The sequence below is a fragment of the Sycon ciliatum genome, chromosome 1 (genome assembly GCF_964019385.1).
Source record: "Sycon ciliatum chromosome 1, ocSycCili1.1, whole genome shotgun sequence".
In the NCBI taxonomy this organism is placed as follows: Eukaryota; Metazoa; Porifera; class Calcarea; order Leucosolenida; family Sycettidae; genus Sycon; species Sycon ciliatum.
The window spans coordinates 49,485,824-49,500,261 of NC_088643.1; the positions used below are offsets into that span (position 1 = coordinate 49,485,824).

At 48.9% G+C, this 14,438-nt stretch overlaps 1 protein-coding gene and 1 long non-coding RNA gene across 5 annotated transcripts in view; one reads left to right on the top strand and one right to left on the bottom strand.

Moving 5' to 3' along the window:
• LOC135830855 (minichromosome maintenance domain-containing protein 2-like) overlaps positions 1 to 14,438 on the bottom strand; it is a 53,145-nt gene that overhangs the window by 24,533 nt on the left and 14,174 nt on the right. For 3 of the 4 annotated variants that reach the window (XM_065343061.1, XM_065343058.1, XM_065343060.1), the window contains 5 exons: positions 11,888 to 11,991; positions 11,058 to 11,156; positions 6,522 to 6,626; positions 6,119 to 6,186; positions 3,594 to 3,701 (listed from right to left, as the gene is read on the bottom strand). In XM_065343061.1, the coding sequence (XP_065199133.1) occupies positions 3,594 to 3,701; positions 6,119 to 6,186; positions 6,522 to 6,626; positions 11,058 to 11,156; positions 11,888 to 11,991 (484 nt within the window). Of the gene's footprint in view, positions 1 to 3,593; positions 3,702 to 6,118; positions 6,187 to 6,521; positions 6,627 to 11,057; positions 11,157 to 11,887; positions 11,992 to 14,438 lie in introns of those variants that run through there. The other variant, XM_065343062.1, reaches the window with a different exon arrangement.
• LOC135830856 (uncharacterized) lies at positions 342 to 3,126 on the top strand. Its single transcript, XR_010556123.1, has 3 exons — positions 342 to 623; positions 669 to 2,020; positions 2,069 to 3,126. It is a non-coding gene; the product is annotated as an uncharacterized LOC135830856 (long non-coding RNA).

Consider the following 14,438-nt stretch of genomic DNA (forward strand, 5'->3'; position numbering starts at 1 on the left):
GCGCGGTCCGCACACACGTGCCCAAAAGGGGCACAGACCCTCCAAAAGGGCAGGGACAACAGAAGTATGTCGAGATTGTGAGTTAACTGGCAAACCACCACAAAGTAAAAAAAACATCGCAGACGACAGCCATCCACCAGTTCCGTCAGTAAAATTGGTGATCAGTGAGACCGAGCGCTCTGTGACTGGTTGATCGCAGGACTGCGTGTCGAAACCTGATGACAAAATCAAACGTTCTGAGAAAGTGTTTCAGCGGATCGCATTGATGGGAGAACCTGCAGGGCAGTTTGAACGGAATTTGCAAGACGACAGTCCTGAGACAAGTGTACACATGTTGTACCTGCGCCTGCACGTGTTATCTCTTCGCCGTAGCTGCTGCTGTATTTGTGTCTCTGTGTGTACATGTGGCTGCACGTGTTGTCTCTTCGTCGTAGCTGCTGCTGTATTTGTGTCTCTGTGCTGCTGACCCGTACATGCTGCTGCGCTGCTTTGTTGCTGACCCGTACATGCTGCTGCGCTGCTTTGTTGTTGACACGCGCACCTTTTTGTGCTGAGTACACCACCTTTTGTGCTGACGAGGGCACCAATTTCTGATATCATGTTTTCCTTTTGCCATGTCGTCAGTTGTCCGACGGTCGTCGTGAGTTGTCAGACGTTCGTTGTCAGAGTCAGTTGTCCGACGGTCGTCGTCAGTTGTCAGTCATTCGTTGTCAGAGTCAGACGTTTGTTGACAGTCGTCAGTCATTCGTTGTCAGTGTTAGTTCTCCATTATGAGTTCTTCCGTCGCCGCTTGAAGTAAACTATGAAAAGCTCTCTCTCTAGCTCTAGAGAAAAACCACTGACTAGTTCGTTTTGAGGTGTGGCGTGGCGAGGATAGAAGAGGCAGTTCGTTCTCAACCTTCCGAGACGACATTTGGCGCCCAACTAATCGAACCCACGACCCTGAAGCTCGTCGCTCTCCGGCCGGTGTTTTTCGTTTTCCTCTTCGCGTTCTCGCCATGGCTCCGCTTTGCTGCGTCTGTTCAACCCTTTCCTAGATCCTCGGAGCTCCTACTCAGGTGAGCATGCCTTTGTAATTGTCTGCTCTGCTATGCGTAATGTGTTGCCGTACCTTGTATTCGATTTCGAATTTTCAAATAATTGTTTTGCGTCGGGTGACTCGGGTCCCGTGGAACCTTGTTCTCTTGTGTTCGAGTGTGTACTCGTACTCGAGTCGTAGTATAGTGTAGTCTTGCTGCTCGTTGGAAGTTCGCCCCGTTGTGTTAGTTGTGTTGCTCTGACTACCCTGTACGCCTCGTACTGTACTGTTGTGTATGAAAATTTCAAACTTCTGTGCGTGCGCTACTCGTTCGAATCTGGAATTACTTGTGTTTGCATGTTCGTCGTGCATTCAGCATGGGTAGCTTTGATCTCGTCTTGTGTTGTGCACTTGTGCTTGTCACGGAGTTGCCGTCGGACTGCTCCGATAGTGTGACTGTGTCGCGTGATTTGTTTAGATGTCCACCTGAACGTTCTCGAGGTGCTGCCTCGTATGTAGTCGATCCATATTGTTTTGTTTCGTGTTTTTACCGTTTTAGTAGTAGTTTCTCCATGTTCTGTGTACATGGTGTAGAGCGTTGTCAGGCTCGGTCATGCACTGTCAACAAAGTAGGAAAGCTGTTGGCTTCCGGTTTGGTGGGAGGTGTGAACTTCATGTAGGATTCTCGTTCTTGATCCAGGTTGAATTTTTTTTGTGAGCGTATGGTTTTGTAATTATTGTGTTTCGGCATATGGGTTTCTCTTGTTCGCCTGGGTGGGCGTCTGATCATGGTGAGCCACGGTCTGCTTGGTGGTCTGCAGGGATCCTGCGCTTTTTTGTATCGGTTTGCCTTGCGGGTGTTATGGTTTCCGGGTGTTGCTGGTTGGCCCTTGTGCGTCCCAATCGGTCCCTGACAGTTTCTTTTCTTCAGTTTTTTGGTTTTGCGAGCGGATGTACTATAAGTTCCGTGTTTTCAGGTTCAATCCCTGCGGTTTTTTTCAGGTTCAATCCCTGCGGTTTTTTCAGGTTCAGTCCCTGCGGTTTTTTCAGGTTCGATCCCTGTGGGTTTTTTCAGGGTAGCGCCCTGTGGTTTTTCTTCATTATCTTTTGCGTATTGGTAACCGATTTGTTTGTGTGTCCTCAATGGTGTCCTCACTGATTAATTGCTCCTGTTTCAATCGACGTGTTCTTCCTGGCTGTTCTTCCCTTCCTTCGTGTGCTTTTCTGATTTTTGGTGATGGCTGAGATGTTTGCGTCAGTCCTTCTCTCTTTCTGTGTGTGTCCTGTGATTCTCGGAGTTTCTGTAGCGCCATCGGTTTTCGGACAGCCGGCCAGTGTGCGTCCTGCTGCCCCAGTCTTCTCGGTCGGTGCGTACTGTCGGTCTCGCCGCTCCTGGAAGCGTCGCTGGGTCCGTCGGCATAACCTGTTTTCTCATGCATTTGTACTTTTGTTTTGTCATGACTGGTGGATGGGTGGCGTACTAGGTTGGTGCTGTTCTAAGAATAAAAGATCCAAAGGGACAAACACAGGTCGAACAGCTCGCCAGCCGGGGTCCTCTGCAAAAATCTGTTGCTTGCAGGTTCCGTTGATGGTGCACAGTTTTGCGGGGCTCCCGACTGGTGTTAACCCTCCTGGCCTACTCGTCATGCGTTCAACAGTTGTGGCCCACCTCTTTTGTGTTTTATTGTCGCCTGTTTATGTTGCTTCATATTTCATTTCCCCTGTCTTTCTGTCTTCTTCTCCGGTCTGTCTCCTTCCGTTTATTATACACTTCACTTTTGCTTCCATCCACAGGAGTGGATGTCTTTTTTTGGTAGGGGATAGTGTTGTACCTGCGCCTGCACGTGTTATCTCTTCGCCGTAGCTGCTGCTGTATTTGTGTCTCTGTGTGTACATGTGGCTGCACGTGTTGTCTCTTCGTCGTAGCTGCTGCTGTATTTGTGTCTCTGTGCTGCTGACCCGTACATGCTGCTGCGCTGCTTTGTTGCTGACCCGTACATGCTGCTGCGCTGCTTTGTTGTTGACACGCGCACCTTTTTGTGCTGAGTACACCACCTTTTGTGCTGACGAGGGCACCAATTTCTGATATCATGTTTTCCTTTTGCCATGTCGTCAGTTGTCCGACGGTCGTCGTGAGTTGTCAGACGTTCGTTGTCAGAGTCAGTTGTCCGACGGTCGTCGTCAGTTGTCAGTCATTCGTTGTCAGAGTCAGACGTTTGTTGACAGTCGTCAGTCATTCGTTGTCAGTGTTAGTTCTCCATTATGAGTTCTTCCGTCGCCGCTTGAAGTAAACTATGAAAAGCTCTCTCTCTCTAGCTCTAGAGAAAAACCACTGACTAGTTCGTTTTGAGGTGTGGCGTGGCGAGGATAGAAGAGGCAGTTCGTTCTCAACCTTCCGAGACGACACACAGGTTGAGAATGAAAGCAACAAAAAGGGCGACGGCTCAGAGAATGTAGTTCTTGCAAAATAATACAAAAGAACCAAACCTACTACTAGTAAGTACCAGCTCTCTATTGAAAAGTAAAGCAGATACAGTATACAATTGTTTGCAGCAATCACATTCTCCAGCAGTACCTCTCAGGATGATGTTGATGACCCGGTGTAAAATAGCAGTTTCTGAAGATATTGTTCGGTGGCAAACATCTGTGATATCAGAAGAAATTAGTTGTATGTGACAAAGATCTGCAGTGGAGAGGAGCAAGAACAGTCACAACATTCAACGTCTGCCTCAATGATATTATTTTATTGCAGTTATAGGCCAGGTTATAATTTTTGCAGGATGTCCATGGTGTTCTATAAGACTATTGATATTTGAAACAATACGGTAGTGACACCTTCAGCTAACACCACAGCTACCTACACCTTGATCTCTTTCCTTGTCTTTGTCTGCTATGATGAAAGGAATGTTACAATATAGTGCAAGTTTCGCGTAGCTAAACTATGTTTTAATGCGGTGACGTAATGTTATCACTGTATGCTGATGTCTATCACATGCGTGTTCGCGCCAGCTCACGGATGTGTCGTTGTGCACACACGCAAACTCTCTCAGTAGCTCGCTTTGCATATGTGCACATTTCATTAGCCTTCGTGCCTGGCTCTCTTTGTTTGTTGCATGGGTTTGCGTGACTCTACTGCCTCAGGCCACCACTTTGATTGTTGCACACTGCTACCACTGATGTACGCATGCTCAACAACTGGTCTGGCAGAGTTATCGTCCTTAGCTCATGTAGATTCTTCACGTTGATACAGTCTTTATCGGCTATAGCGTACCGTTTTGTTTTCAGCGTTTTATTCGCTATACCCGCTGCATCACTACAAGCGATATCGCATGCACATGTACACATGACTACACATACATGAGGTGTGTAACAACATCCACATGGCCATGTGTGTAGATGTGTGCATGCAAATGACACTGTACTGCACAATGTATTGTGGGAATGTCATGCCCTTCAGGTTCACATTCACACCCATTGCTGACAGTCCACCTGCTTGACGCATAATATAACATCACTATAGCCGCTATTATTATCGTATGCACGGCATGTTTTGATTCTGGGACAACATCATAATATCCGATATATCACTGCAGCCGAATGGTTATAATGTAGGTTTGCAGCGTACGGCAAACCGTAGTTATCGCGGACAACCGAGCAGCAGGCAAAAGCCACGCGCGTGGCTAGGCGCGCAACAATGGGGGTGTCTGGCATGCAATGGCGGGCAACCGTACTGGGGGAAGCCCAGGTTGCACCATGAGCACTAGTACGCCCACAGGCGAGACTACCCCATATTTGCATGAAGGTTGTAGTGCTGCAATAATGCAAGGAGTACGGCAGACAGGGCTCATGCATGGTGCCTAGTCTCTATATTAGGAAGCAGGTCCTTTCGTGGCACGAAAGGGCTCCAGCTGCAGCGCGCGTGCTAAGTCTCAGCCAAGCGGCAATGCATAGTACTAACGAGCATGCATGCAAGATAAAACTGCAACAAGGCGGTACGGGGAAAAGACTTGTACAGGGCCAGGCAGAGACAGGCGGTATGGCGGAGAAATGCATATCACGTATGGAAAAGGCGAAGTCCCCGGTGGCCATCGGACCCACGATAACAGACACCACCATGCTTTTATGGAAAATAAGGCGCGAGAGCTCACCAGGTAAGGTGGGCCGCGGGCAGGAAGACAGAAAATAGAGGACCCAGCATGGGCCGCATAAGCGCGTGGCAAGCGCAAATGGTGTAAGACGTACTCACGAAGGCCACCACGCGAGAGTGCGGCAGCATGGGCTGTGCACGAGAGTACGATGCCGGGGCAACGCAGGGCGGACCAAGCTGTGGTGGTGCTACACAGCCTACAGGCACGAAGCACCTCAGCAGTTGGAGGTGGCGATCGCAGTGTCATCATCAGTTCTGGCAGCTAGCAGTAGCAGATGGGCTTGATTTTTTTTTAATACTATCAACGAGGAGCAGCAGGCAACCCTCGTTTCGCAATGGTGATTGCATAATCACATGGCAAAACAACAAAAATGCAATGCCAACCCCATTCTACAGTGCTATGATGTGTGTGTCTTGGGGGGAGGGGCGATAAATGATATTTTGACTGGAAGGCAGGCATAGTGGGATGGTCTAAGACCATGATTGAGAAACAGAGGGTACCAGGTTCAAGTCCTGCTTGGAAGCGGAAGGATTTTTTCCAGCCGTGCTGCGACCCACAGTTAATTGGGAACTCGTGGCCTGGCACGAGGAAAACATGGATGCAGTGAATGGGATTTTCGGTCTTTGACCACATGCTGGTGAGCTGATCTACTCACCTCCCACCGCTTTAGGAGCTGCATCTGCGCCTTGATCCTTGAAGGGTGGTGGCGTTCCTACAGATGCGGAAAACTCGACCTCTATATAGAGAAACCGAGTCTCACGCGAACCGTGAATTTTGTTTGACTGGAAAAATCCATTCTGCTTTTGATATTTTGTTCTGATATCATTTTAGCCGATATATCCATACATCTGGTCACTATATAGCCGGTACAGACTGTAGTTGTATGGAGATTTCTAGTTTTCTGAAGTATGACCTAGAAATGCCAACACCTGGCTGTGTTTGAAACATTTACCTGAGAGCACACGCCGCTGTACATCCTCTTGTAGATCTTGTCCACAGTAGTCACACTCAAAGTGTCCCCTGTAAAGAGAGGAAAAACAGGTATTGGGTGACAGTCATGAATGTGGCACGGCATGGCATTCCAGGGCAAATAGTGCATATGCTCCAGACGTGTGTTGAATACTGCATCCATGCTCTCTCCTCTCATCCAAGCCATTCAGCATAAGTGAAGCTGTGGACTCAGCATCCTGCTGAAAACTTTTGTGAGAACATGCTAATAAAGATAACAATGTAACGGGGGACTCTGACCGATGGCGCAGTGCTGAAATGCAGCTCTCCCAACCTGGTAACAGCCCATTGTTGACATAACATGGTTCTAGCTGCCTCGCTGCTACACTCACAGCCGTACAACTTACCTGACCGTGTCTGCCTCGCTGGCTCCAGGGCAATGCAAGCGGATATACCGGTACGGATCTGCACCCGGGCATGATGTTGTGGGGCAGTGATAGCAAGCACTCTGTCTAATAGCACACATGCCCACATCCACACACACACACACGCACACACGCACGCACGCACGCACGCACACACACACGCACACACGCATGCATGCACACACGCATGGACAGACAGACAGACAGACACACACACACACACAGAAAATGCCAGCAATAAGCTGGGAATTTTCAATTTGTTGGTAGCCACTTGACGATGTCCATTGGAATTCAAGAAGAATGGCCCAGCCGCCTCCAACAGCATTTTAATATGAGTGAGAGACTGGTTACTGAAACATGTAGAAGCATTTCAAGTGACAGAATATTTCCTTTCAGATGGCGATGATAATTTGAAATTTGTGGCGAGCATATCCATGCGCTTCACGTGGCAAGCATATCCATGTGCTTGTGGTAGTCCCACTGAACTATGGCCGATAGTTGCATGACTCTGGTTGTAATGTATGTTTTGTCTCTGTCATTGATGCGCTTTCAGTAATCTGCTGATACTAGTATGCTAGAAGCATCCTAGACCTACCTGCACTGTGTTCCTTCTGTACGCATTCGCCACATACTTGGCATGCCCTATCCCTAGCGCTGGGTAGTACCATGCAGTCTACCAGCGACGTAGGTCGCACGTGATACTTGTTGTAGTGATTGTACATATTGACGGATCCTGGCGCAAGGTCGAGGAGATCAAGAGAGAGAGCCCGAGAATGGCGGCCAGATCCTGAGTGTCCTAATTTATTATCCCGAACCGTTTTCCTTGTATTTATTCTTATTGCATGTATTGATTAATCCCATTGTTGGATTGAACCGTGTTGGCTGGTGTGAACTGAGTGACGAGTTGACTGAAACATTGGCGCAGTGAACAGGATTCTTTTCTTAGTAAGTCACTCGTTGAAGTTTGTAGTTTTCACCACGCACGTGGGAAATGGCAGAAAAAGTAAAAGTCGGCGTCCGCCTTGACCTGGACCACGAGCTGGGAAACGATCATTTCCTTACTTGGCGTAGTCAGTTGGAGATTGGCTTTGCACTCCACGAAGTGAAGGATCAGGCGAAGCAGTATTTGGCAGCAGCTGCCAATTTAGGCGAGTCAGCAAGTCACTACTTATGGCAGAGCTACCCGACAGTGCCAACTACTGCAACTAATCCCTACAACGATCTTATCAAATTGTTCCAAGAATATTTCGGCTCGAAACAGAGCGCAGCGTCCCGTTTGGCGGAATTGTTTGCAGTCGAGCAATGTCCTGGGGAGACTGTACAGGCCTTTCGGCTGCGGGTGCAAAAAGACATGAGGGTTTGCAACCTGACCAGCACTCGTACTGCCGAGGAACTACTGGGAGTTGTGGGAGTCCACCTGTTTGCACGGGGGCTCAGCTCTGCCAGTGCCCGAAAGAGTGTCTTGGAGCACGATGCGCAGGACTTGAGCTCCGCCGCAGCCAAGGCGCAGGCAGTGGTATTAGCTGAAGAGGGTGCCAAAGAAGCACCAGTGCCAGAGGTCAGCTATACAGCTACGCGTCAACCTGGACATGCACCATTGCCAGTATCAGGCTGTGGATATTGTGGAGAGACGCACGCTCCAGGCAAGCCGAACTGCCCAGCAGCGCGTATGTTCTGTGCCCAGTGTGGGCGTAAGGGACATTTTGCATCGGTGTGCCGTGCCGGATCTGGTCGAGTGGACCGCAGTGCCCAGACCCAGTCGCAGAGCACGTCATCCAGGCAACACAACCGATCAGCACCAGCCGTTTCGTCACTCTGAACTGGTGCAGCATCACCAGCCGTACAGTCCGCCCAGCCACCAGAGGCCTATGAAACATTCGGGGTACAGGCAGGGAAGACCGGTTTCACTCTACCTCTGAGGCAGGTAACATTGGACTGCCGACACACCTTGTCGCTAAGAGTGGACTCTGCCAGCATGGTTTCCATCATCCCTAAGTCATTACTCCCATCGGGGTACGTCCTGTTACCGCCGCCATGCCCACTCCAGCCAGTGGGGACGCAACGCATAACAGCTGTGGGCGTGTTTGAGGGTAACCTGAGCTATCAGGGCCGCGAAACGACTGAGACTATCTTTGTAGTCGATGACGCACAATGCACTGTGCCAGCATTGCTGGGAGAGCAGGCCTCCATCCGTTTAGGTCTTCTGGCATTGCCGATTTCAGCAGTTGAAATCCCAGCCTGTGCCGAGGGCCTAGCGTCACTCCCTGCTATGCGCGGCCCGATTACAATCGGTCTCGATCCGGATCACCCTCCGTCTCAACAGTCATCTCGACGGGTAGCACCGGCACTGCTCACCTCGCTACGCCAACAACTAGATGCATGGCTAGAACAAGGAGTGGTCGAGATGGTGGAGGAAGTAACGGCTCAGGACTTTGTTTCACCACTGGTAGCCACACCGAAACCCGACAAAACCATGCGCTGGTGCGTAGATTTACGGCAAGTCAACGCAGCGGTAAGGCGACCGGGTGTGCAACTCCCAACCGCTGATGAGCTTCTATCTCAACTGTCGGGCGCACAGATGTTCTCGAAGCTTGACCTGAAGTCCGGGTATTCTCAGCTCGAGATCTCACCTGAATGTCGCCATGCCTTCGTGGTCGCCTCACCCTTGGGGTACTTCCGTTTCTGTCGTCTACCGTTCGGCGTGTCCAGCGGCCCTGAATTATTTCAACGTAAGATGGAGCAAATTCTGGCAGGATGTGAAGGGGTAGTCATCTACCTAGACGACATTCTGATTTATGCTCCATCATTGGAAGAGCATGATCGACGCAAGGCAGCAGTCCTGACGGCTCTCAAGGAGTACAATGTCACCCTGAACGACAAGAAGTGCGTCTTCCAGGTCTCAGAGCTGGAGTTTCTGGGACATCACGTCTCGGCGAAGGGCATTTCGCCAGGTCCATCGAAGGTTGAGTCACTCAGTCAGATGTCGGATCCCACCAATGTGGCCGAACTCCGAGCATTTCTGGGCTTAGCAACCTACGTGGCAAAGTTTATTCCTAACATTGCCTCGGTTGTCGCTCCGATGACAGCACTATTGTCTGGCGAGTGGAATTGGACATCGGCTTGCCACACCGCAGCTGAGAAGATACGCAGTCTGATTACTAGTGCACCTATTCTGGCGCTATTTGACCCAACGCTGCCGACCCGCATCGAAGTTGACGCGTCTGGCTATGGCCTTGGAGCAGTACTCCTACAGCAGTCGCAAACAGATGGTCAAGAGTGGCGACCTGTCTATTACGCAGGCAGAAAGTTGTCAGATGCAGAGTCACGCTATGCAACCATCGAGCGAGAGGCACTGGCAGTCGCGTGGGGCTCTAATCGTTTCCGCAGCTTCATCACCGGCATGCCTGTGACCATTATCACTGACCACAAGCCACTGGTTCACGTATTTATGCCGTCGTACAAGCTAGCCTCAGCTAGTCTCCGAGTACAGCGCCTGGTGTTGAAAGTGCAAAACTTGACCCTAACCGTGCAATATCGCCCCGGCAAGTTGAATCACATTGCTGACGCATTGTCCAGGCTGCCGGCTGAGGATGCTGACCCGAGTTTCCTTCTCGTCCATGCTGTCACCGTGGCAGACGGTGTTTCAGCACATCGCCAGTTGATTGCCAGAGAAACAGCGCGAGACTCCACTCTGTGCTCAGTGCGAGATGCGCTGCGATCGGGTAAATGGCCGTCGGCGACAGAGCTCGCACCGTACCAAGCCCTTAGTCCGGAACTCAGCGTGTGGCCCTTTCCGAACTCGTCGGACTTTCTCATTCTGAGAGGGGAAAGAGTGGTGATTCCAGCATCGGCAGCTCAACACGTACTGAACCTGGCTCACGAGGGACACCTTGGTCGAGACAGGACACTGGCTCAACTCAAGGAGACTGTGTGGTGGCCCGGCTGGAACACGGCAACTCGACATTTCCTAGCCAGCTGTACACCATGTGCGACAGAAGCAGCTATACGACCAGTACCGCTGAAACCACGCGACCTACCTCCACATGCCTGGCACACCGTCGCTATTGATGTGTTTTATTACCAGCAAAGCGCCTTCTTCAGCCTTCTGGACTTGTACAGTCGGTATCCAGCAGTTGTCCGCTTACCAGCTGAGAAGACCAGGGACATCATCAAGGCGCTGGAGCAGATCTTCACGCTGTTCGGCATGCCACGGCACGTCATCTCCGACAACGGTGCACAGTTCTGCCAGCTCTGCCTGGGAGCATACCCACACGCTCCGCATGGACACTCTACTACATGCACATTGACATGTCAGCACTGCTCTCTAGACATTCTGTGTAGCAAATGTTGCCCCTACCGCATTCAATTCAATGGACGACGCATCCATGAGAAAATTGCGGACGAGTGAAGCCACAGCCGACTGAACCACGGATTAGCCAGGGTTGTACTGTAATATACGCAAGCACTGAGTTACAACTACTCTTCTTCCAACTTCGGTGCAAGCGAGCAAACACTTACGTATACAGTACTGATGGGGACTTGGAATAGACTCTGCCTTGAACCTGGACCACACATGCTGGGAGGGGGCGAATCAATGCTGCCTTGCGTATTGTCAGCCTGAGAAAACAAAGAGTAGAAACAAATGTGCCTAACATTATCGCAGATGAATCGGCCGACTAGTCTTTTGTTGGGTAGGTATTCAAAAACGGTTGTGTGTGTGTGGGGGGGGGGGGGGGGGGCATGATGTTTGCGCATCATGTCAGTGTCATGAAATCAATGGCACTATAGCTTTCTGGTCTTCAGAGTATGTGTACCAGTTACCCTGCGACGCCAGTCTGTGTTCTCATTCCCAGTTGGTTTCCGCCAACTGATGCGGTTTTCTCTTCTTCAGGATATTGAGACAGCACCTCGATACAGAATCGAAGACTCTAGTTGTATGCACTCACCCCTCTAAACTGCATCCTCCATGTTTTTCTCCTGCTTTTATTCTTCTTCGTGCAACCACCTTGCGTATCAGCGGTATTCTTTCTCCGCTCACAACAATGCGAACAATTGTTTTCTGTTGCAGCAAGGAATTTCCAATACCTCTCTTGTGCATTGTCAAGATAATCAGACAAAAGCTCTCCCAAGTAGCAATCCTTTTCGACGTGTGCACGAACTGGTGCAAAAACCCAGGATACAAACTGGCAATCGACTAGAGTATAGTCCGTGAGTACCATCAAGAGAAAGACAGACTGACCCTTCTGTAGCTTACCCAATTTGGCCAAGTACTAGTCACATCCGCATCTAGATCAGCTTTTAAAACCAAAAACCTGCTCTCCAAAAACTGCACCATTACACTGCCTTACCAGTTATCTTGGGGTATGTTGGTGAGACGTAGGATGATATGTAGCTGCCCAGGTACCTTGAGGGACGGCAGTAGCTCCAGAGTTTGAAAAGCCGTAAAACAGACCTGGACACAACCAAAGCGTAAGATTCTGTAAGAACTCAGATGAGGAGCCAAGGAAAAATTGTAACATGTAACTTGTGCCCACATTTTTCGTTTTTGTTTGTACCCTTACTGTTTTCAATACAGATCACCTTTACTGCACTGTATGCACTAACACTATAAGCATGCACACACATCATTGACGTTGCTTGTAGACATCATATTACGAGCTTTCTGGAGCTCCGAGAGTTATTTGTTGCTCGCAATAAAGCAAGATAGAAATACAGTCAGACCTCGCTTATGCGGTCCTCTTTTATCCGGATCCCTCACCATCCGGAAGAAAATCATTGGTTACCAATTTACAGCATTTGCCATGCATACATACAGTATGTGTGTTCGATTATCCGGTTCCCTCGCCTATCCGGGATATTTTGTGGAAACGGATGTGTGCGGTTATGCGAGGTCTGACTGTACTACATTGGCGCTGTGAGCAATTGCCTAATATTCACCATGTCCCTGCTGCCGCTACCACCCCCGGGGCCATTCCCAGTTGACAGTAGTCTTTACAACGATGCTGCCCGTTTTCCTGCATCGGAACGAAGCTTTCATCCTATGTTGCAGCTATCGGCATCACGAACGACACACGACAGAGAGGCACACTTCAGTAGGTTGCCAGCAAGGACATCGAGTAACTTATCCCTCCCTTAGCCAACACGAGCAACGACCTTGAAGGTCTCCTATCTGCCATTTCTGACTACTTCAAGTCGAAGCAGAAGCCCGGTATGGTCCGCTTTCATTTCCGTCAAGTCACGCCGCAGCCTGGCGAATCATTTGCAGCAAGCTCTCCGCCGAGCACGACACTCGGAGTCGTTGGATGAAGCTGAAACCGCAGACATTGCTGCCAACCTCTTCCCAGCACAACAGCTTCCCAAGCCCACATGGCTGGCTGAGATCACTGCCTACAGTCCATTCAGAAAAGATGATATCCTATAGACTGTGAGCCAGGCACCAAAAATCCTGTTAGAATTTTTTTTCGTTCCGACCTTGAGCGTACCGCAATTTTTTTCCCCAGTTCGTTTCATCTACTCGACTAGATACGAATTCAGCTTGTTGTCACTTCCAAATCAGGCACGAACATGCCCAAATAGAAGGGAGAAACTACTTTGGCCAAATCAATAGCCGCCATCGACAAGAACCAAGGTCACAAGAGCTGGAGCGGACCTCTGTTGCACCACTGACCTCGCAAAAATGTACGGTGGTGCAAACCCAGCCGCATCATGACGATGTTTTTTCGTGGTTTCTATAGTATTGTGTGCAGTGCTAGTGCAGCGCAGTGGCAGTACGAACATCATCATGTCAATCATATCAGTGTGCTAGCATGCTTGCTGCTGATCAGTCAAGCTAAACTAAAGGTTTTTGTAATCTGTTGGAGCAGAAATACATGTAGAACGTACAATGTACCTTATCTCCGGAGAGCTAATAACTGTTTCGATCTTTTATACTGAAGTGCTTCAGACTATGATTAATTGTATCTTTCCGCTTGTGTTCTGTACATACAATGGGTAATGTAACTAATGTTTCAAAATAATTATTATTATAGTTCAAATAAACTACAGATCTGTATCTACCGGTATACCCCTGCGGTCCTCTAACGTTACTGGTTACGGTCATTGCTCTACCCTTTGCACTTTTAGTTAGGAAGCAATACAGCAGTACTTACGAAGTAACGTTACATTGATCAGTTATATGAGTGCAAATATACAAATCCTGTATCCAGCAACTTCTTTAACATTATTCAGCCATACTGTACAGTCATGTATATATTATAGAGATGTAGAGGGTGAAATGAGCATTGCACCGGATTAAACCAGATTCTCCTGGCTGTTGTTGATGGTCTTTTCCAACCGTTGTCTGGAGAATTCGCTGCTGCTGGGCTTTGTATATTGAATGCCACCTGTTTGTTCTGTACATTATCATTCCTGAAATGCATTTCGTGGTTGTCGGCACCATTTCATGTGCACTTACCTACCAGTGCATCGTCACTTCGAGTAATATTTAAAATGTGCACGTACTTTATACAATGCACTTACATGTATGCGTAATTCTATAATTTTTGGCCTCGTATAGTTATTTTAACCCAGCTGCAATGACGCTTGATATACATTTCTTCGTCCAGTGCCGTTGCCTGCTGAAAAAAGTAAGAAACACCTTCAAAATAGCATGTTGCTATGTCAGTTGCTATGTAGTTGCTATGGAAACGGGGTATGTTAAGATAATTGCTTATTTTGACTTCCCTGCAAGCTTCCCAAACTGACAACAATCAAAAATGATCTTCTATTAGGTCTCTCCACATGCTAAAAGAACAAAATCGCGGTACACCCAAAGTGGGAATGAAAATCATGAATTCATGCACTTGGCTCACAGTCTACTAGCTTTTGGCCATAAACAGGTCAAATTTTGAGTTTTCGTCA